Source organism: Schistocerca nitens, chromosome 11, assembly GCF_023898315.1.
Source record: "Schistocerca nitens isolate TAMUIC-IGC-003100 chromosome 11, iqSchNite1.1, whole genome shotgun sequence".
Lineage (NCBI taxonomy): Eukaryota > Metazoa > Arthropoda > Insecta > Orthoptera > Acrididae > Schistocerca > Schistocerca nitens.
Window position 1 is genome coordinate 69917141 of NC_064624.1, and position 23515 is coordinate 69940655.

A 23515-nucleotide genomic window follows, 5' to 3' on the forward strand; every position below is an offset into this window, starting at 1 on the left:
GAGTTCCAAATATAAACATTTTGGTGGAAGGCTGGTGGCACTGGTGGCGTGATTTACAGTGGCTGTTAACATGACGGCGATGTAGTCATGGCAGTACTGTTGGCCTCGCCCTGTTATAGATCTTCTGAATTATATTTTTGCAGGGCCGAAAACCGTGCCATTATACATATTATCACCAAATGCAGAATCAAAGGTGCATAAATAACGCTCTTAGCTCCTATGCCTCAAAACTGCATAATATGAGCCACAATGTTCCGCTACTGCTAGCGAGATATTAACCACAGCACTGCTCAAGCCAGACTCCTTAGCCGTCGCAAGGGACGAGTTGCCGCTTGCGTGAACGACACCTTTTCCATTCTGCCAGGCTACTTCTGTAGCCTCAGGGATTCCCCACATTTTTTACATTCAACCCTGCATTCCCAAACTATGGACCAAGTCATTTACAGTGCATTACATAATAATCATTCCAGTAGTTATTTACATTAACAAGCTTAATTTAAACTTTGTTCCAAAAGTTCACATAACTGAAATACGTATACGTTATCAAAGAATTTCCATGACAGATAAAATACTCTACATATGACAGATACAGCACTCTACATAATCTACATGGTCATTGGTTCAGTAATGAAATAAAATTTCTGTTATAGGATAGGTTGATGGTGAGCTTCTAATTGTCGGACTTTGTTTAACTGAAGTCAACAGAAGCTAAGAGGGTCTTTTCATAGTTGTTTAGTGTTCGGCTGATCAGTGACTCGAACACAGAGCTTAATCATATGAAGCTAGAGCCATTTTAACAGACCACCACACTTTCAGTCCAGTGCCATTGTTTTGTTGTTAACGGAGGATGCTCCTCACTGGATGAGCGTTCCCTTTCCCTGGAGGTTAATTACAGCCTATACAAAACATTCTTTTCCTTGTTTACCAATAATCAACTTTCACTCGTGGCCTTACCTACCTAATGTGTACTTTCGACTTGATTTTGTAATCGATGAAATAAAATCACATAATTGTCAGCTGCCTTACTGGAATTATTGTAGCCTATGGAAATTTTTGCAGGAAATGTTTCTCCCACCTGAGCAGCTGTGATCTTCTAAGAGTTTAGGTTGCACCAACACTAGATCATAGAACAAAACTCGGTGACAAGTATCAATCAAACTTCCAGAACGTTCTCCTGGTACCTTTGTTGTATTAATAGCTGCAGTAGTGTGGTATTGTGTCAAGGAAAGTTAATTATTTTCTAGTTCTTTATTTTTGTGCTAGGGGCATATAATTTTACTAAGAGAAGAGATGCATTTGATTTATAAGGAAGTCAATCATAGGCAGTTTCTGTTCTGAGAATGGGTCCATTGTTATTCTCGAAGTGGATTCCTTTTGTTATAATTTCTGAAGAAATTTATTTTTTACTTTGAGGTGGTACTAAGCAGCTTTGTTTATCCAATATAATGTTTTTTTGAAGAGGTCATTCATTATTGTAGTTTCTTCTGTTACTATTAACACCACCGGTCATTGCAAAGACGAGACTTGTCTTCAGTAAACATAGCTTACGTAGCACAGATAATCCCTCCAGATAAATTCCAGGTGGTAAAAGGAGGCCTAAAAAAAGTATCGTGCAATTGCGTAAGAAAGTCCATAATTTTTTCTATGTAGTGTACTACATTGATGCATATTGCCTAAAAGGGGCACCCATAATTTTACTGAAACAAGTAGATTCATGCATAAGATCATTGAGATTTTGTTTTACATGTTCTCATACAGGTTGCAATAAGTTTAGTTATCAGCCATAATTTTTTATTGGAAGTTATAAATTATTCTTGGAGTGACTTACTGAATGTTGTACTCTTGACGGTCATGAAGATTGTTGTTTAAGCCTTTGAAAATGGTGCACAAAGTATTTTGTGCGTGTATGTAGTAAGTGTGCTGAACAAATCAAATCGGAAAATAATTTTCTCATTTTGAGTTGGTTTGTCTTGATGTGGTGGTTTACCAGTATGGCCCAATTGATTACTGGCAAACGTCATGAAATGTGACCAGTTAACCATCATGCAACACTTTAATTCAATAGCAAATATTGTGGAAGAAAGAAAGAAGTAATTTAGTGTTAAACGTCCTATCGACTGCAAGACCATAAGAGACGAAGCAGAATCTACAGCACTCAAATGTGGGAAAGGAAATAGATAGTGGCATTTCAAGGGAAAGGTCACAGCATTTGCATTGATCAGTTTAAGAAAAAAAAAAAAGGAAAATGTAAACCAGGATGGTTGGGTGGACATTTGAGCCATTGGGCCTTAACTTGATAAAATGAAAATGTTTGGTCCTTAGATTAAATGTACAATCAGGGGCTAATGAGTCCTCAGAATGTAACAGTATGCATCTGGTGTGACAAAGGTATTTTGTGCTAAGAAATTGTTCCCAGGGATATGTCCATAGTAGTTAGCATCTGTTTTATTCGTGGTTGTCTGCAAATAATTTCATTGTGTCATTTGAAATAGTAATATGTGCTCATCAAACCAAAGGAGAAAAGTAATTTTGATTTTTATCGCCTCTACGTGTCTTTTCAACAATGATGGGTAGTGTTGATTTCAACTGTCACACACAATTTTTCAAGCCATCATTTCAAGTTAAGACATGTCACTCGTAGCAACTGGCAAAAAGGAATTCGATAATAAACATTTTCTTGTGTGCAGTCAACAACGATGATGCATGCAGGCATGCAGCATGCAGGCTTAGATTCCCACTCCACACAGAACTTTCAGTTAAGTTATTTCTGTTTCAGACATGTGCACATCTCGCTACAGCTAAACTAAGCAGATGTTTAATGTGTATTTGTGGTTAGAAAACAATGATAGGTACTGGATTCAAATCCCAGTAAAGGTACAAAATACTTTCTCAACATTTCACATTCTCATGTTGCATATATTTGGATATGTAATGTATTATTGCCCTTGGTTAACAATCCTATTGTTTGCTGGGTTTGAATCATCTAACACACAACTTTATGCAATGTCATTTCAACATTTGCACACACATGCTTACATGTGGCCAAAGTGATATTTAAGATCTTTCATACTTACTTAAGAGACAATAGTTGCTTAATTGTAATACAAATGTCTTAGTCATGTAATTTCAAGTTGAAACTTAAGTTTCTGGAATGTCATTTATTGCAATAAACTTGAGTGTACAAGTGTTGAAGACTGTCACCTGATTATACCAGGTTTCGTGATATTTACATTATCGTGACATTAGTCTGATTGTGGACTCAGTATTACAGATCAATTTCTTCAAGTAGTGTCTCGTAGTAACCATTTTGTAGAGTGAAATGCCCGTACTGAAAAGAGATCGGAGGGACTGTAAGACTGTAACATTATGTGGTTGCATACAATTTACGTGGAGTGGAATTCAGGCTGTTGGTATAGATTTGATGGTGATAATACCTGAGCTGACCTCTCCGGTAATACTGTAATTGAGTTTTTGCAAATGTATGTACCTTCTGGCTGCACTTTGTTTTGAACTACCTGTTGTATCGTGTTCGGCGACTGCCGTGGGAAGCTCGGGTGGTGCAGCTGATAGTTACTAGCTTACTGGTCATTCATTTGTATTAACGGGAGCCCTGTCCCCATATGTGGCACATGTCGTCCACATAGTTGCCAGTGTGTGGATGGTCCCTCAGCAGCGCTGGCCATAGGGAGGCACCCCCACATCCCCACGAGGAAACACCAGCCAGCTCACACCCTGCCTCTCTCTGTATGTGCAGCGCACCAGTCGTTACGGAGCTGAGTACCACAACCAGAACCACCACCACCTCCGCCGCTGCCGCCACCTCTGCCAGCGCACCTCGCCAGACACCTGCTGCTGCGCGGTCCACGACTCCTCAACCTGATGAGGCCACTGTCTCTCAAATGCGGTGAGTTCCCTCAACACACACACACACACACACACACACACACACACACCATTATAAGGTAGATCAGACATAAATACTGAAAAGCATCAGAACATACATTCATGGGTGGTATCCTCAGGACTAGATCATAGTATCATGGGAGAGAGGTTAATTAAGAATAGGTTGGTAGAGAAAATACCTATTGTCAACCAGTGACATATTCTCATCAAGATCAGCAAACCAATGCCAACAATAATTCATGCAATGTCATCCACAGAAAATTAAGTGGCAGGTGGAGTATGAGTGCACTGAATGTGTAACACTATGTCAAATGAGATAATTGTATGTTACTCTAGATGTATTGGAATGCTGTAGCAGAGATCACACACAGACACACATTTATGAGACCATTTTTGGTTCTCGTCAGGAATGAGACGGGAAAAAACAACCCAATAATTTGCTATAAAGTTTCTGTTAGTAACAAAAATTACACCCTGCAAGCACCAGCCAGAAGCAAACGTCAGCAGAGCCTTAGCTTGTCAGGGAGTGGTCCACCTTGGTTGCCCCACTGCTGTAACAGCCAGTCCCAGTAACCACAGACATGCAAAACAGAAACTCTGCCTCCTGTTGACAATGTGTCTATCTGTGTGAGCAACAGATTTACAGTGCCATGAGCACCCAGAATCCACTGTCATTTGTGGTATGCATTCCTCTATCTGTCTTTCCCTTCAGTTTTTAACCTCAACAACTACCTCTAGTGCCACAGCAGTTATTCCCTGATGCCTTCAAATATAACTTACTATGCTGACCCTCGTACTTGTCACAGTTTTCCACATATCACAATATCCTCACCTGTTCTGCAGAGACGTTCCACAGTTCTGTTATGAGTTCACCTAGTTTAAACACCCTTCTATAGCACCCAATTTAGAATGCTTAGATTCCCCTCTTGTTTTTTTCCATAATCCACGATTAACTTTTATGCAGTACTGTGCTCCAAACGTACATTAAGGGACATCCAATACAAATTAAGGCCTATCCTTGGTATTAGTAACTTTGTTTTACAAGGAATCTCCTGCTTTCCCATGCAACATTACTCCTTATAACAACCACACTCTATCCCTCAATGTAAATTAGCTTCATGTGTAATAGTCACTACAAGCAGTCTACTGCGTGGTCCTTAATTCCGATGTAAACATTGCCACCAATGTTATTTCTGCTACTCAGCAATACTTTCCTCTTTCTTCCATTCATTAATCCTGATTTAGTGTTCATTCAACTATTTATTACATTCATCAACTCTGGTGATTCATTCGGACTTCCAGTGAACACAGAAATATCACCAGTGAATTTTATTAAACAAAATCGTTTTCACCTTCAGTTTTAATTAAATTCCTGGAAGTTTCTTCAATTCCACCAATGATTCTTCAGTGTTCATCTGAACATTTGTGGAGACTACCTGCATCTTTATCTTTAATCATCTTTGATTCAGAGTACCAATTCTTGTTGATTATTGCTCATATTCTATGTTATCTGCTGTACCATATATGTACCTTTTAGAGAAAAAAAATTCACTGTTTCATGCTGTCAAATGTCATCTAAAGATCTACAAATCCAATAAATATCTCTTGATTTTTCTCACACATTCCTGCCACTATAAGGTTGAAGGTCAAGTTGTCCTCCCTGGATCCATTACTCCTAATTTAGCATCCTCAAACAGATCATCAGCTTTGTCTTCCATTCTTCTGGATGTTGTTATTTTTGTCAGTAAGTTGGATTCATGAGCTGTTTGGCTCATTGTGCGTAAGCTACCACACTTACCAGTGCTTGGTCACTTATGTAGTGTTTGTATGTCTTTTTCTGGCTGTCTGTTGTTATGAATTGTCTCTCATCGATTATATAGACGAACGTGAAAAGTCGTTTGATCGCCATTCATTATCACATTATCTAGAGCCTCATAGAAGTTAAAATTCACATTCCATTCCTGTGTACTTCAGTATCCTATTTATTTACACACTGAATGCACGTAACAACTCTCTTAAAATTTACTTCACTCATTGTCATAACTAAATTGTGATCTGAATTGTACATCTGGTCCTGGGTACACCCTAAAATCCAATACCTGATTCTATAATGTGTGTCTGGTTGTGATGTACTCCAGCTGGAAATGTCTTTACCAACTAAAGCTCTGCCTCCCTCCTTAAGAGCTGAAAATGCCAAGATACCGAAGCAGCCATACAAATGTCACAGAACACAGGGCACAGCCTTGCAGCAAGTCAGCCATCCACATGTGGTGGAATGGTGCAGGAGGGCTCCTCCAAAGGGAGTGCTTGTAATGGTAACACCGACCACCATAAATGGCAGTCAGTGATTACATTAAACCTCTATGAGGAATTTTTGAGAAAGTTGTGACCGTGAGATAACCTAATGGGAACAGAACAAACTATCTGTTTGACTGGTATTCACTTCCAAAACACTCCAGCAGAGTATAACCAACACTAAACAGGTGGGTGAGGAACAGATGTTCTCCAGCACAAAATCAAGTCATAATATTACATATTAATATCAGTTGCCAGCCTCATTAGGCATTTTTGTCAAACAATGTAATAAAGCTCAAGGCAGTGCTAGGGCTAACCTAACTTTGCTTAACACCTACTAAACTCTTTCTTGACATCTCTTCGCACTACAACACAGTAACCTAACCTTGCAGATAACTGTAGTACTAACTTTGAAGTGAAGACGATGTACCTTGAATGAAGTAGATGCAGCAGTTAATACAACCAGTCACCAACACACATGATACTAATAGCATTACTAAAGAGGGCAGAGCGTGAAATGATTCTGATTTAAATCGGGGTTTATTATGATCATACTCTATAACATCATTGCTTAGTAGTGTTTCTCTATGCCATTACATGAACCAGCTTGCATTAAAATAGCTAACACAGTAAATATTTCTTTCGTGAGCTCAGTTTGAAGCAATTAAACAGAAAGCAAATCTAACTACAGTGGCTCTGGAGGGACCTTTGCTTTGCTTCATTAACCAACTAGCCTAGTACATGAGGGCTATTAAACTTTAATGGTTTGATGAACCATGCTCATTAACAAAACTACTCAAGTGTGTATGGGAAATGGTGAGTATTGTCATGAATAATTATTCATTAAGTGAAGCACAACAAACTATAACTCTTCAAATAAGAAATGTGCTTTGAAAGGCAGTCTTTTAACCTTCTCAAAATATGGTTGACTGTGCAAATGCCAACACAATATTAAATTCAAGTTCAAACACCTACTCATAAAATGAACAGTGATAAAGCTTTGTAATTCTGATGAAAGTGCATAATTAATAATCTTTTTTACTTCTATTCAATATTATTATTCTTTTAACTAACAACTTTACTATTTACTGGTACTTTTATAAGTAAGGCAAATTATTTAAGAAAATGATTGCAGATAGATTGAAAACCACACTGGTAGTGTAGTATTTCTCAAACTATAAAACTGAACTTTAAACACAACTCCACACATCAGAAAGTAATCACAACTATATCTGAATAGTCTTTTCATAATAAATTAGCACACTCGGAATTAAATTCACTAGGATAGGATTCCTGGTGAGGTTTGTGATTTTGGAAAATCACAGGTGCAAGATATAGCTTTTAGCAATACCACAATTATTATTAAAATCAACCAAATTTCACAAATACCTGGTCCATTTACAGACGGCCAAATATAAACAATTTGGTGGAAGGCTGGTGGCACTGGTGGCGTGATTTACAGTGGCTGTTAACATGACGGTGATGTAGTCATGGCAGTACTGTTGGCCTCGCCCTGTTATAGATCTTCTGAATTATATTTTTGCAGGGCCGAAAACCGTGCCATTATACATGGTATCACCAAATGCAGAATCAAAGGTGCATAAATAACGCTCTTAGCTCCTCTGCCTCGAAACTGCAAGAATATGAGCCACAATGTCCCGCTACTGCTAGCGAGATATTAACCACAGCACTGCTCATGCCAGACTCCTTAGCCGTCGCAAGGGACGAGTTGCCGCTTGCGTGAACGACACCTTTTCCATTCTGCCAGGCTACTTCTGTAGCTGCAGGGATTCCCCACATTTTTTACATTCAACCCTGCATTCCCTTACTATGGACCAAGTCATTTACAGTACACTATATAATAATCATTCCAGCAGTTATTTACATTAACAAGCTTAATTTAAACTTTGTTCCAAAAGTTCACATAACTGAAATATGTATACGTTATCAAAGAATTTCCATGACGGATAAAACACTCTACATATGACAGATACAGCACTCTACATAAGCAACTCTACAAATAGAAATATCAATACAAAGTAGGTCAAAAATGGATGTTACATATGCCCCAGGGTTCACTGAAGATTCCTGCTAGGCAAACATCAATAACACCTTAATGGTGCCAAGCAGTCGAAAATAATAATCACTTCATCCAGAGTTGAGCATGAAAAGAATACATTGCAAAACACGTTAAACCACTATACACTTCATTATCAAAACAAGACATAAGCAACATTATTCAATTATGTACACCTGTCACATCTGACTCGTTTTGTGAAACAGTAAGTTGAGTAGTAAGCATAATTTATCTGTATTGCCAAGAATATTGAGTAGCATTTTGTAAGCATTAAGAAATGTAGGTATACACATAAAAGTATACCCCCTACAAATATCACAAGCAATTTGACATTGTACATGCAACACATCCTATAGCGTGATTTTGAAGTTACAAAGGAGGAAACTATCAATGCTGATTCTAATAATAGTAGTCCATCCTTTGATATTTACATAAACAAACATATTTAAACTGAACCTACTATTCTTTTCTTATTGCCTTTATTTGAAACACAGTCCCTCTTTGAAAACTGTAGCAAAACACATACAACACTAACAGATATGAAAATAAAATAATTTTGCTACCTGTAATAGCAGCTTGCACTGCATTTGACAACATTAACAAATTACATATCACATTAATCAATTGGCTGCCCATTTTGGGTTTTGGCAGTCTATTACAGACATTGTTTTTTTTTTTTTTTTTTTTTTTTTTGCCCCACTTTGGCAAGTCTTCTATGCTGCCCATTCTGTATTTAAGGCATTCCACATTTCTTTTCAATTCGGCAACATTTGCTTGCAGCCCTTTCAGTATAGGGTATCACATATTTTACAACAGGTTTTAGAATCAGAAACTTCTAAGATAGTAACAGCAATTGTACATAGGTAACAACATTTTTATAAGAACATAAATTACAGTTAAATTCAGTATAGTAGCTTCATAAGATACACATTATTTCATCTACAGCATAATATACATTTTTGTCTGGTATGATTCCTTCATTTATTCATTCCTAGGTACATACAGTTTGAGATCCACTACATTATGGACATCAAGGAGCTTCTTCGACTCTGGGTAGATTAAATAGTAGGCGTAGTTGTGAGGTGTCTTGTACTGTGAATGGCCCATTATATATACATAAATTTAGAAATTTTGTGGTTAAGTTCACTTGATTATTCATGGGTCTTCAGAAGAACATAGTCTCCAATTTTGAACATGGCAAACTTCAGGTTGCTATTGTGCCTTTTAGATCTCGTTTCGGCTTTGTTTCTTCTTTCACCAATTCTTTCTTCTGGGCTAATCCCAAATCTGTAAATGGTAGGAACTCTAGTTTTTCCCTCATTTAAACATTTACTCTTAGTATTGAGCAGAATTTCCCCAGGTGTGAACTCAGTAATCCCATGAGGCAAGGTCTTCATTAAACTCTCAAATTCACATACAAATCTGCCCTAAGGTCAGTGGTTATGGTGACAATAGGTCCTACATAACCATGCTATTTCCCTCGTGTACCATTCAACAGGGTTGCTGCCTGGATGGTAGGCCGAAATATATTTAGTTTCTACACCATTCTGCTCCATTCCATCTTTCCAGGTTTTGGAATTAAATTGGGGCCATTATTGGGCAGTACTGCACTGGGTTTTCCAATGGTTCTTAACCTTTTTCAGGAGATACAATTTTATAAATTTAGAAAATACTTCCAAAATCAGTAAAATACATTTACAATTACCAGAAGTTGTGGGGAGGGCTCCAGACAGGTCCACAGACAGTAAATCCATGGTATCTTTAGGTAGTGTGTTCTGCATCGGGCCTTGATCAGTTCTACTGGTTACCTTAGCTCTCTGGCAGATGTCACAAGACCTAATACGTTCAGTTATCTTTCGACTCGTACTATTGGCAATCACTATATCACTAGCCAATTTATCTAGACGCTCCTGTGGCCCAATACTAGTGAAAATAATCTGACATCTGTATCAAATTGGGTAGGCCAACACACCATCCATTCTTCAGTAATGAAGCCTTTCCTCTTATACAAGATACTTTTAAAAATCAAAATTTACTTATATAGATTTCCAATTTGGTTGCTCATTTTGATGATATCGCATGGTTTTGCAAATCTGTTCAAATTCATTTTTGCCTGAACTTCATGTAATTAATTTGGAAAGTTCCATCTCCATTGCATTGCTTGGGTACTTCATCAGTACCATTGGGACAATTCATTGCCACATAATTTTTTGTACCCTTTACATAGCAGATTTCATAATTAAATTGTTGCAGGTATAAAGCCCATTGGGTGAGCCTGCCATTTAGAAGGCAACAATCTTTAAGGAATGTTTGAGCTTTGTGGTCAATGTGTGATGATCTTAAAACCCCACCAATCTATAAATTTCTTTAGGTCCCATAATATGGCCAAGGCTACCTCCTCTGATATGGTATAGTTCGTTTTGTTTCCTGTCAATGCCCTGCTGGCAAAAGCTATAGTTCTATGTGCTAAATTTCGTGTACCATTTATCTCCTGGAAAATTTCAATACCAATCCCATAGGTGCTACTGTCAGTATTCATATTGAAAGTCTCTGACAGTACTGGGTGATGTAAAGCATTATCATGTCAAAGTTTAATCTTTAAAGATTCACAATCCTGCTGACTCTCGTCTGTCCAAACAAAAGCACTAAATCTTTTTAGAGATTGTTCAAGTGTGGATTATTGAATGGTTTCCCCTTAACAAATTTTCTGTAAAATCCACACCAACCTAAAAAGGCTTACAACTGTTTCCTGTTTTTTGGTGGGGGAAATTTTTCTAAGGCACGTAGCTTTCTCCAGGTCCTAATTAATGCCAGTAGTAGTAATTATATGGCTCAAGAATTTAATTTCTAATTTTAAAAGTTCACATTTCTATAATTTAAGTGATGGCTCCTGCTTGAAGAGCAACAGTTTGGAGCTTTTTTTGCCAGTTTTCATTGGAGATAAATAAATCATCTACATAAATAGTTAACCTGGAACTCAACTCCTTCCCTAACACAAAGTCCAGAGCTATAATAAACACTGGCAGAGAGGTATTCAGTCCAAATGGAACTACTTTGTATCGATAACATTTCCCCGTAAACAGGATTGCTTTATATTCATGCGATTCTAGACTTAATTGGATTTGCCAATAGCCAGCAGTCATGTCGTAGCTGGTTAAATACCTCATTATGAAATTTTTGCAACATTTTGTCCAAATTTTCAGGCCTGTCCACCTCTCTTTTTACTTTGTTTAGAGTTTGTGCATCAACGGCCACATGTACTCCTCCATCCTCGTTTACAATGATAAGTGGACTGATACATTCGCTGTTACTGTGTTATATCACTCCTCATTCCATAATCTTATCTGTTTCATTCTGTACGGCCTGTTTCTTAGAAAAAGGTACCGAATACGGCTCCACAAAGAATGGATCATGATCCAGAGTTGCAATACAGTATCCAAAATTTCGAGCCAGTCCAGGTTAGCCGAAAATGAGCTACTGTTGCTTTCTAAGATAGTAATAAATTTTGCTTTCTCAGGGCTGGCCAGAAATTCTGCATGTGTGCAGTGCTCCTGCACATGTGCAACTTCTGGGTCACAGAGTGCATGCCGCAGTCAGCGTTCAGTTAGTGCATGTTTCTATGCACAGATGTCGCTTTATCCACTTGCTGGGGTACTCTGTACCAGTGCATTCTAGTGCTCTTTCCACGGCTTGCAAGCCAACCATGGGAAGGTATTTTGCGTATTAAAATATTTAAAATACTGTCAGTCTACTCATTGAGACGTCTACTTTTATGTTACCAGTTTAACCCAGTAAGACAAGTAATACAGTTAACAACTGTGGGTTTTTATTAAGGCAGCTTGACTGATGGCACGCAAATATGTGTAATGTTTTTAATCTAGTATTTAAGAAAGAGAGCAGTCAGCGACTTCCAGCGAACCTTATTCATGATTTCAAATAACATTAAACTAATGCAAGGTTTCCTATAACTAATTCTCGGTGCCCTCAGTTACACCCACATAATTTCTGTCTCACTGACCTCTGAACAGAATGATAACCGCAGACCTCTCGATCACCTGTTATTTCAATACTATTATCAGTTCCGTCTAAAATCTGCATAATAACCGACAATTAGATGGTTATTGTTTATCGACTTCAGTTGAGCGTAGCCCTTCACACATTAAAAAAAAAAACGTAAATGTAAATATACATTGGAACAATCGGTTTAATGAGCAATTTTCCTGATAATAATGTACCATGGAGCAGAATGATGCAGTAATGCACAGTTAGTAAACAATAATTTTTAATTATGAAAGGAATAAATCCAAACACGTTTATCACTGGTCATGAGAAATGATATAGTTAATATCGGGCATAAAAGATCAGCTCATTGACGAACGCAAGCAATTGTGAAGATTTTCATCACTTATGCTTGATAGAAACCTTGATTTATTCATTTTCATCACCCAGAAAAACCTTTCACAAACATATGCCAACCTGAACACGGACATCAGTCTCGCGGCATCTTTGTGCAGGCGTGGAAATGCTTCATAGAAACCTTGATTTATTCATTTTCATCACCCAGAAAAACCTTTCACAAACATATGTCAACCCGAACATGGACATAAGTCTCGCGGCATCTTTGTGCAGGTGTGGAAATTATTGTTGTGAAAAATTTTCGTAGAATTCTTTTGAACTTCCCACTGCAAAGAACTTGTCCTTCAGTCTTGTATTGCACTGTATGTCGATCAGTTCCATCTGTAGATCATTCGGAGCAGCTTCAACTGACGACGAGAATGGTCGATCCAAGAGGCGAATGGCAGGAGACAAACTCGTATCATCTGCAAATTGTGCTCGAAATTGTTCCTTAATTTTTACAATTATTGATACGTATTCTTGAAATCTAGCACTTTCATGGACCAGCCCAAGAGTCGGGAAATGTGCAGTGTTTTCTGTCATTAGCTGGCGCTCCCAAAGCGCAAGCTTCCTTTCAAAGGCATTTACTTTTTCCAACATGTCAGAAATTAAACTATTTTCACCTTGCAAACAGACGTTCAGGCTGTTCATGTGAGACGTAATGTCCACAAGAAATGCAAGGTCTGATATCCAACAAGGGTCTTCCAACATAGGTTCACTTTTTCCCTTCTCATGTAAGAATGTTACTATGACCAAACGTAAATCAAAAAATATTTTCAGCATTTTACCTCAACTGATCCAGCGTACTTCAGTATAGTAAGCTATGTCGCCGTACTCCGCTGCTAATTCCTCCAAGAACTGCCGAAACTGGCGATGCTTATGCCCATGTGTATTCAGGTAGTTTATAGTATGCACAACAAATTGCATGACGTTTGCTAACGTTACTGATTTTGCACAAAGCGCCTCTCGATGCAGGATGCAGTGAATTCCATACGTCTCATTTGTGCGCCCTAGCTTTTGGCTCCATCTGTGGTCACTGAGACTCACCAATTCCAATCCATACCGACACCATCAATCGCTTGCTCAACAGCTTGGAGTAAGTCTGCACCTGTAGTAGTCCCTTTCAAAGGTACCAAGTCCAAAACGTCCTCTGTTACACAAAGTGTGTCATCGACACCTCGTATGTATATCACAACTTGGGCTGTATCTGTAAGATCTGTTGCTTCATCGAGCGCAACAGAGAAAGCAACAAATTCTTTTTCCTTATTTATTAGCTGCCTGTGCACATCACCGGCCATAGCACTGATAAGTCTTGTCACTGTTTGTTTGGATGGACTGATTTCTTGAAACCTGCTAACGTTCGTGGGGCACACAAGTTCTGCAGCATCAGTGAGACACCGTTTCACAAAGTCCCCTTCGTAAAAGGGTTTCCCAGATTGAGCAATTCTTAAAGCAATTTTAAAACTTGCTTGCAGTGAAGATTTAGTGTGGTTGTCATTCTGAAAAATTGAAAGCAGTACATAGTACAGCATACAGTAAAATAGACATAAATGTAACACAAGAAACTACGAAGTATCAGTTACTCTGACGTACTGTAAAATCGAGTTGATGTGTCTCATCCATTTTCTTAAGGACATTTAATTTTGCTTGTCGTTCTTCACTGTTGAGTACACTACACTCGTCTTTGTGATGTGTATTGTAGTGTCTTTCAATTGAAAACTTACGCTGGCTGCCTATTATTCGGTGGCACAGCAAACACTTAGTTTTCACCAATGGCTACAGAAAAGAATTGCAGTACCCAGTCAGTTCTAAACAACTGAGAACGTAGATCTACATCTACATCTACATACATACTCCGCAATCCACCATACGGTGCGTGGCGGAGGGTACCTTGTACCACAACTAGCGTCTTCTCTCCCTGTTCCACTCTCAAACAGAATGAGGGAAAAATGACTGCCTATATGCCTCTGTACGAGCCCTAACCTCTCTTATCTTATCTTTGTGGTCTTTCCACGAAATATAAGTTGGCGGCAGTAAAATTGTACTGTAGTCAGCCTCAAATGCTGGTTCTCTAAATTTCCTCAGTAGCGATTCACGAAAAGAACGCCTCCTTTCCTCTAGAGACTCCCACCCGAGTTCCTGAAGCATTTCCGTAACACTTGTGTGATGATCAAACCTACTAGTAACAAATCTAGCAGCCCGCCTCTGAATTGCTTCTACGTCCTCCCTCAATCCGACCTGTTAGGGATCCCAAACGCTTGAGCAGTACTCAAGAATAGGTCGCACCAGCGTTCTATAAGCGGTCTCCTTTACACACGAACCACATCTTCCCAAAATTCTACCAATCAACCAAAGATGACCATCTGCACAACTGCCATTACATGCTTGTCCCACTTCATATCGCTCTGCAAAGTTACACCCAAATAGTTAATTGACGTGTCTCTGTCAAGCGCTAAGCTACTAATGGAGTATTCAAACATTACAGGATTCTTTTTCCTATTCATCTGTACTAATTTACATTTATCTATATTTCGAGTTAGCTGCCATTCTTTACACCAGTCACAAATCCTGTCGAATTCCTCTTGTATCCTCCTACAGTCACTCAACGACGACACTTTCCCGTACACCACACCATCATCAGCAAACAGCCGCACATTGCTATCCACCCTATCCAAAAGATCATTTATGTAGACAGAAAACAGCGGACCTACCACACTTCCCTGGGCACTCCAGATGATACGCTCGCCTCCGATGAACACTCACCATCGAGGGCAACGTACTGGGTTCTATTATTTAAGAAGTCTTCGAGCCACTCACATACTTGGGAACCAATCCCATATCCTCATACCTTAGTTAGGAGTCTGCAGTGGGGCACCGAGACAAATGCTTTCCCAAAGTCAAGGAATATGGCATCCGTCTGATACCCTTCATCCATGGTTTGCAAGATTTCATGTGAAAAAAGTGCAAGTTGCATTTTACAGGAGTAATGCTTTCTAAAGCCGTGCTGATTCATGGACAGCAACTTCTGTCTCGAGGAAATTCATTATATTCGAACTGAGAATATGTTCAAGAATCCTGCAATAAACCGACGTTAACGATATTGGTCTGAGGATCTGTCCTTCTACCCTTCTTATATACAGGCGACACCTGCGCTCTTTTTGCAATCGCTCGGCACTTTACGTTGGTCAAGAGATTTGCGATAAATGCAAGCTAAGTAAGGAGCCAATGCTGTAGAGTACTCTCTGTAAAACCTAATTGGAATCCCATCAGGACCTGGCAATTTATTTATTTTCAACCCATTCAGCTGCTTCACAACCTCAGGGATGTCTATCACTATGCCCTCCATATGGGAATCTGTATGAGACTCAAACGGTGGTATGTTTGTACGATCCTCTTGCGTGAAAGATTTCTCAAATGCTAAATTTAAAATTTCAGCTTTCGTTTTGCTGTCTTCCGTTGCCAGGCCAGGCTGATCAGTGAGTAACTGGATGGAAGCCTTCGACACGCTTACCAATTTTACGTAAGACCAGAATTTACTTGGGTTTTTAGCAAGATCTTTTGCTAAGTTATGATGGTGGTAGTGGTTGAATGCTTCGCGCACCACTCTTTTCACAGCAGCACGAATTTCTACTAACTTTTGCCTGTCCTCATTCTCCCGATCTTTCTTGTACCGCGAGTGTAACTGCCTTTGCCTCCTGAGCATTCTCCCAATTGCGCTGTTAAACCACGGTGGGTCTTTTCCGTCCGTAACCCACATTTTTTGCACATACTTGTCCAATGCGTGATTTACAATGTGTTTAAGATTTGCCCGTGATACTTCCACGTCCATCGTACCGGAAGTCAATGAAGTCGGTTCATTTACTAAGTGGGATGCTAACAACTGCTTATCTGCTCTTTCTAGTAAGAATACTCTGCTAGCCTTCTTGACCGACTTTTTAACTTTTGTAACCATAGTCGTAATGACAACATCATGATCACTAATCCCTGCCTCAACACTGACACCGTCGACGAGGTCTGGTCTGTTTGTGGCTACCAGATCTAAAATATTTCCATTACGCGTTGGCTGTCGATTCAGCTGCTCAAGACAGTTTTCGGATAATGTGTTGAAAAGTAATTCACACGACAGCTTGTCTGTAGCACCTGTAATGAATCAATAGAGATCCCAGTCTATACTAGGTAGGTTGAAGTCGTCTCCGACTAATATAGCATGATCCGGGTACTTCTGCGATACAGAATGTAGACTCCCTTTGAATGATTCTAGAACTGTCACGGTGGAACCTGGTGGCCGGTAATAACACCCCACAATTAACTTTATTTCCCCTAGCCCTGTTAAACGTGTCCAGATAACTTCACAATTACACTCTACTTCGACCTCAGTAGACACAATATTTTGGTCAACTGCAATGAAGACACCACCTCCTACAGTGTCTAATCTGTCTTTCCGATACACGTTCCAACCCTCACTAAATATTTCAGAACTTCCTATCTCAGGGTTCAGCCAGGTCTCAGTTCCGAGAATAATTTGTGCACCACACGCTTCCTGGTGGGCAGTAAATTCAGGAACTTTATTCCGAACACACTGGAAATTTACTGCTAATATCTTGATAGCTGAAGTGTCTTTACACAGAGCGCGTCCTGATTTCTCTGCCTGCACGTTGACTGGTGAGTGTTCATCAGGACACCTCGCACTACTGCCTAGCCTAAAAAAAAAAACCCATATGCATGCCACAAGTACTCTGCTACCCAAGTAGCCGCTTCCTTTGTGTAGTGCACCCCTCCCTGACCTATCTAGGGGCGTCCCACAATTCCCCACCCAATAGCTGCAAGTCTTAAAATCTGCAGCCGAGACTGTCACAGAGCCGACGAAGCCTCTGGTTGAGACCCTCCACTCGGCTCCAAACCAAAGGACCCCAATCTACTCTGGGAACAATGCTGCAAATAGAGAGCTCTGCTTGCACCCCACGTGCGAGGCGAGCGGTCTTCACCAAATCCGCCAGCCGCCCGTATGAACTGAGGATCGTCTCAGAACCCTAGCGACAGGCATCATTAGTGCCGACGTGAGCAACTACTTGCAGGCAACTGCACACCGTACACTCGATAGCCGCTGGCAAGGCCGCCTCCACATCTCGGATGAGGCCTCCCTGGCAGACAGAGTGCACGTTGGAATTCTTTCCAGCCCTGTACGGTATTTCTCTAAGAGGCTCCATCACCCGATTAACGTTGGAGCTCCCAATAACCAGCAAGCCTTTGCTCCCGTGTGCCTGCTCGGGCCCTGCTGAATGAGCGGTCAACTGCCCACTGACAGGAGGAACGTGTGAGGCCAGCCGGCCAGCCTCCACATTGGCCCTCCGCCTCGAGCGACGCGAATGCGTTGCAGTCCGCCACTCACCCTGTGGTGAGTCCTTTGCTTTTTCACAGTACCTGCCATTTCTCAGTACTTCTCTGTTAAGGTTTCGGACACCAGGGGTAAACGAGACTGGGTATGTTGCGGTCTTGCTTGTACCACATAAACTGGGAAGTGGAGCTAACGCCGTTCATTTAGGACACATGTCTAATAACAGATGTCACTGTCGTTTGCTGTCGCACATGTGCACACATGATCAGCACTTCCACATGTCTGCACACTCATTTCCACTTTGATCTTTTTAATACATGATACATGGTCGTATGACTGTTTTCATTTCTGAAGAAGTCCTAAGTATGATACATGTGAACGTGATGCTTTCAGTTTATCTTGTTATCATCGTGAAAGCTGGTTAGTCCAAAGACTGTGTTTATGTATACATTTTCTGGGAATTACCTTTGATTTTGAGTAAAGAGGTCCATTGACAGTTTTCGATTATGCTCCGGTAGTGCCGAAAATGAGCTGTTGTGATCCCGCAGTTGCTATACTCAAATTCCTATGTTTGATGCTGTCCATCCACCCTACACTTTTCATCAAACTCTTTTTCTGCGCCTATTGTAGTGTTGTGGATGGCAAACCTCGCTCAACCAGCACTGCTTAAATTATTCATTTCTTAGGTATGTTAGTCATTATCACTGAATGACTGCCAACCCGGGCGTCCGCCTATATTCCGCCAAGTGTCGGCAGATCGTGGTCTTGCCATAGTGTTCTCGGTTCCCGCGCTCGGAGTCCCGGGTTTGATTTTCGGCGAGGTCAGGGATTTTCTCTGCCTCGAGACGATGTTGTGTGTCCATCATCATGTCATCATCATTGGCGTCAACTAAAAAGGATTTGCAATACGGCGGCCGAACTCCCATGCGTGGGGCCTGCCGCCCAACAATGCCAAATGATCATTTCATTTCATTCCCCCAAGTCACTAGAAAGCCAGCACACTACCTACAAAATCACGAAACCAGCACCATACTTGAATAGTGACACATTACTGATTGTGAGCACATTCAGACATTAATCACAAATCCACGTGGTAGTAATGCAGAAGCAGAGTTGACTTTTCCGTTAATTCCCCATCTAATACGGCCCACAGACCTTTGTCGCTACCTCAGCGAATGATTGTTGCCGGTAGCGCCGAGGAAAGTTGGAATTTTAAACTCTTCCGGAAGGACCAAAAAAACTCTTTAGTTAGTACATACTGACAGCACTGCGTAGGATGAAGTTCGAACATAATGTACGAGGTAGAACTGGCAGCTTGCACTACCAAATATAATTGTTTCTTCTGTTTGACACAGTTGCACTCAAAGATTTTGATTTGTGGGGACAATTTCTACATAACACTGTCCATCTCAAACACGTGCCTGCAAACAATTTATAGCTGTTAATGTGATCTTCACAAAATTTTTCATTTCAGAAAAATTAGACGTTTCCCATTAGTGTAAATAACATTGGACTCTGTCGTTGGAAATGCTAATGTACAAAGCAATTAGGGCACGCGTATATAATAGCAATAACTGGTATTTTCATATATGTACGGATTAGTAACGCTTATTCAGGTTCCAGTAACGTTACTAAGACAACTGGTGTAAGTTTCATCTAAACGTACTTCTTGTACAATATACTGAATACGACATTGCAGAGCCCGTGTTATTCCGAATCACAGTGCGAAGTTCCGCTGCATATGCTTGCATCTCCAATGGAACAGGCACTACAGCGACTACAGCGTGTACTCGTACATCTGTACAGGTGAGACATTTTACCTGGAAGTCGTTTCCCTGATGTCGGCGAGTAAATACGATATAGCGACCGGTCTCGATAAGCAGGAAACACGGCTTCGAGTCCCGGTCCGATACAGACTTTCACTGTCGTCATTCCACTGTACATCTGATGGTTGTCCGTATTCGCGACTGCGGAAACGTTTCCCGTATTTCATAGCACCTGTAGTCGCCGCTTTGCCCGTTCCTTCGGAGGTGCACAGGAACTTTGCATCGTAATTCGGAATACCACAGGCACTGCAGTAACGCAAGTAAATTCAATGTTAGTCTGTATCCGTAAAGATCAGATTTTGGCGGTAACTCTGTCATTGACGCAAGCTTCCGATTACCCTTCCAGGCAAAAAGTCAAATATAAATACAATGCATCGAAAGAAGCAGATCAATGGGCAATTCCGTTGAGTTTTTAGTACTCAGCCGGCCGGAGTGGCCGTGCGGTTCTAGATGCTACAGTCTGGAACCGCGGGACCGCTACGGTCGCAGGTTCGAATCTTGCCTCGGGCATGGTTGTGTGTGATGTCCTTAGGTTAGTTAGGGTTAAGTAGTTCTAAGTTCTAGGAGACTGATGAGCTCAGAAGTTGAGTCCCATAGTGCTCAGAGCCATTTGAACCATATTTTAGTACTCAAAGCGAAATCAGTGAACCCCTGTATCGTAGATCGTATCTCTGCTTAGCAACGTAAACAGAGATTGCAGTTTGGTTCGCACTGCTAAATAATTTAAAAATATATTTGTATTACGGACAGTTGTGCTTTGGGCGGTGTCCATTATCGTTCATAGCCTTTCGACAAGCAATTACACAAAAGTTTCGTTTGTCTGGGACCAGAATAGCGTTTTTTGCGGCTGTCCTGACCGGGCGCGCTGTGGCGCTTCTCTTTGGGTTTTACGACTTTACATTCAGTCTCTGTGTTAGTGTTGTGTAAAATTGATTCTGGTGATGCAGCATTTTAGTTTCCTTGTTTTCGCGAGCTGTTAACTGCTGACATGGCAACCATGTTTCCCAGAAAGCTTACCCCAATATTTGGATTTGACAAAGCAGCCCGTAATGTTCAGCCAATTTAACTGGAAACTCATGACTGGATGAGACGCACACTGCTTATTATATCTTGGAGCAGTACTGCTCTTTTGTGAAGCTGCTTTCCTCGTTGGTGATGGAACGGATTTTGCAGAAATTTGACGGAGAAGCTGAATTCCGCCATCGCGATAATTCGGTGAGTCGAGTTACCATTTCAAATGCTGATGATCATTATAAACAAGTCAGAGAATTTAATTTGCCCCCTTAGGTAGAAAACTGCTACTTAAAAGACGTATTATCTAAATATGGTGACATCAGGCAAATTTGTAATGAACGATGGTCAAGCCAGCATAGATATGTTCTGTCGATATGCATGTCAAACAAAACATTCCATCTCATATTTTGGTTTTTGGCTACAAAGCGCACGTTATATACAATGGACAGACTTTGACTTGTCACATATGAAAGTGGGCATCTCCGGCAAAACTGTCGAAAAAAAAGTGTTTGTATTGCAGAATAATTTACAACAGCGTGAAAGGTTTACACTGGCTGATCTTGTGACCAAAAATCGATGACGGGTGGTGACCTTTCCAGCATTACGGGAAATGTGGAAGAAAGGCCACAAAATACTCTTGAAGTATTTCCACCTTTACTCAGTAAAGACACTGTAGACAATCCGACTGGAAAAAGTAGTGTAGCCACTAACAAGAGACGTCGAACTTATAGTGGCAGTAGCACAGATGAAGAAGATATCAACCTGTCGCTGAAAGCTGTAGGTGACATTCAGAAAACAGTACTGGGAACTTACTGTTTCAGACAATATTGTCAGCATAGATTCAAACTCTTGAGTCAAGTGCATCAGTAGACAAATGGAATCCGCCACCATCACCCGAGCAGGTCAAAGTGACACTATAGTCCCATTATGTAGCACTGGGCGCGCCAGTAGATGGCAATGCGCTCGTCTTGGTGACGCCACAGCCCCGCGCTGCAGTACGCGTACGTCACCCAATGCAGACAGATTCACTCGCAGATGCAACTGAAACCAAACTTGACGAGGTAGCGAGTGATTGTCAACAACAGGCGACGTCACAGCCCAAATCCCAAGACGAAGAAGCGGAGTTTTACAGCAATAACACACAGACAGCAAACGAAAGTGATCATAGAAGTGACGGGGCATTGTAAGAATGTTTGCAAACTGCGTCTGCGCCGCCTTTGGCAGACGATATGAGATGGTGGCACACAACTGCCCCTCAGATCCACCGACACCGCCCTCAGTGGAAAACTACTCAGGGTGGGCGGAGCAGACATTCGGTGAAGGCCAGAGTCAATGCAAATCGCAAGAAAAGTAAAAAGAAAGGTTCTAATGCAAACCGGGACGGTGGTCTCCCGTCAGATTCTCAGGAAGTATCCAGCATGGAGTGACATGAAATGATAGACTAGCGGGAAAAAAGGTCACTGCCCTATGTTACAGTCATATACGATTACCACGTTAAACATTAATAGGATACAGTCGGATGGTAAAATAGCTGCTCTGAAACAGTTTCTGTAGGAGTCGGCGACGGATATTGCTGTCCTACAGGAAGTGGTATTCCCACAATTAAATTTGTCCAATTACGTCGATTTTTACAATATTTCCACTGAAACGAGTGTTGCACGGCCATTTTAGTTAGAGAAGGCATAGAGAAACATAACGTTGACAAATTAGAATCGGGGTGAGGTATTGGAATAAACGTAGCAGGAGTTACTATAGTCAATTTATATGCTCCTTCTGACAGCAGTAATAAAGCTGCAAGAGCCACATTCTTTAATGAAAGCGTAATTTCTTTACTGAGGAAAAACCCCCTCCAACTTAATAGGGGGAAATTTTAATTGTGTATTGAGTCGAAAGGATCAAATCCCCAACTTCAATTAATCAACTGACTTGAGATGTCTCGTTGTTGATTTAAAATATGCGTGGGAAATAAAATAACCAACAGTGGTGAACTTCACTCATATTGTTGCGAATTCATGTAGTAGAATTGACAGAATTTACGTATATGAAAATTTAGCAGATAAAGTACTGAAAACAGAAACTGTTCCCGTTAGTTTTTCTGATCACAGTGCGTTGTTGACCTGCGTAAACTTAACACCACAATCTACCAGAAGAGTAAGAAGCCAGTGGAATCTAAATATTTCGTTATTATCAGAAGAAGACTTAGAAGATGCCCTAACCAGAGCTAGGGAAACGTCTCCATTCACTGAACAACTTTCCAAGTGTGATAGAATGGTAGACCCAACGAGCGAAACCGAAGCTAAGGAAAGTTTTAATATCTTTCAGTATAGATATGGCCAGAGAAAGGAAACAGACTGTAGAATTCTACTACAGCGTGCTAAGGGAACTCTACGATCAGACAGATGCAATTCCTACAAGATTAAAAGACATCAAGCAAATAAAAGCAAAATTAATAAGTCTGAAACGTAAGAAACTGGAGGGACTTGAAATGAAATCCAAAGCAAAGTCAGTCACTGAAGATGAGACTGCTGCATTGTACCACCTTGTCAGACACGCCAAGAATAGAAGTAGTTTCGTGGATGAACTTCAGATCGATGATGGTACCATAATCACCTCCCAGAGGGAAATAATTACACAGACCTCAGCTTATTATGAACGTCTGCAGAGTTCAAA

At 40.5% G+C, this 23515-nt stretch overlaps 1 protein-coding gene across 1 annotated transcript in view; it reads left to right on the forward strand.

The window, feature by feature from the left end:
• Window positions 1-23515, forward strand: part of LOC126212647 (mucin-5AC-like) — a 73218-nt gene that overhangs the window by 12405 nt on the left and 37298 nt on the right. The window contains exon 3 of the mRNA XM_049940072.1: window positions 3755-3904. Coding sequence (XP_049796029.1) covers window positions 3755-3904 — 150 coding nt within the window. The remainder of the gene's footprint in view (window positions 1-3754; window positions 3905-23515) is intronic.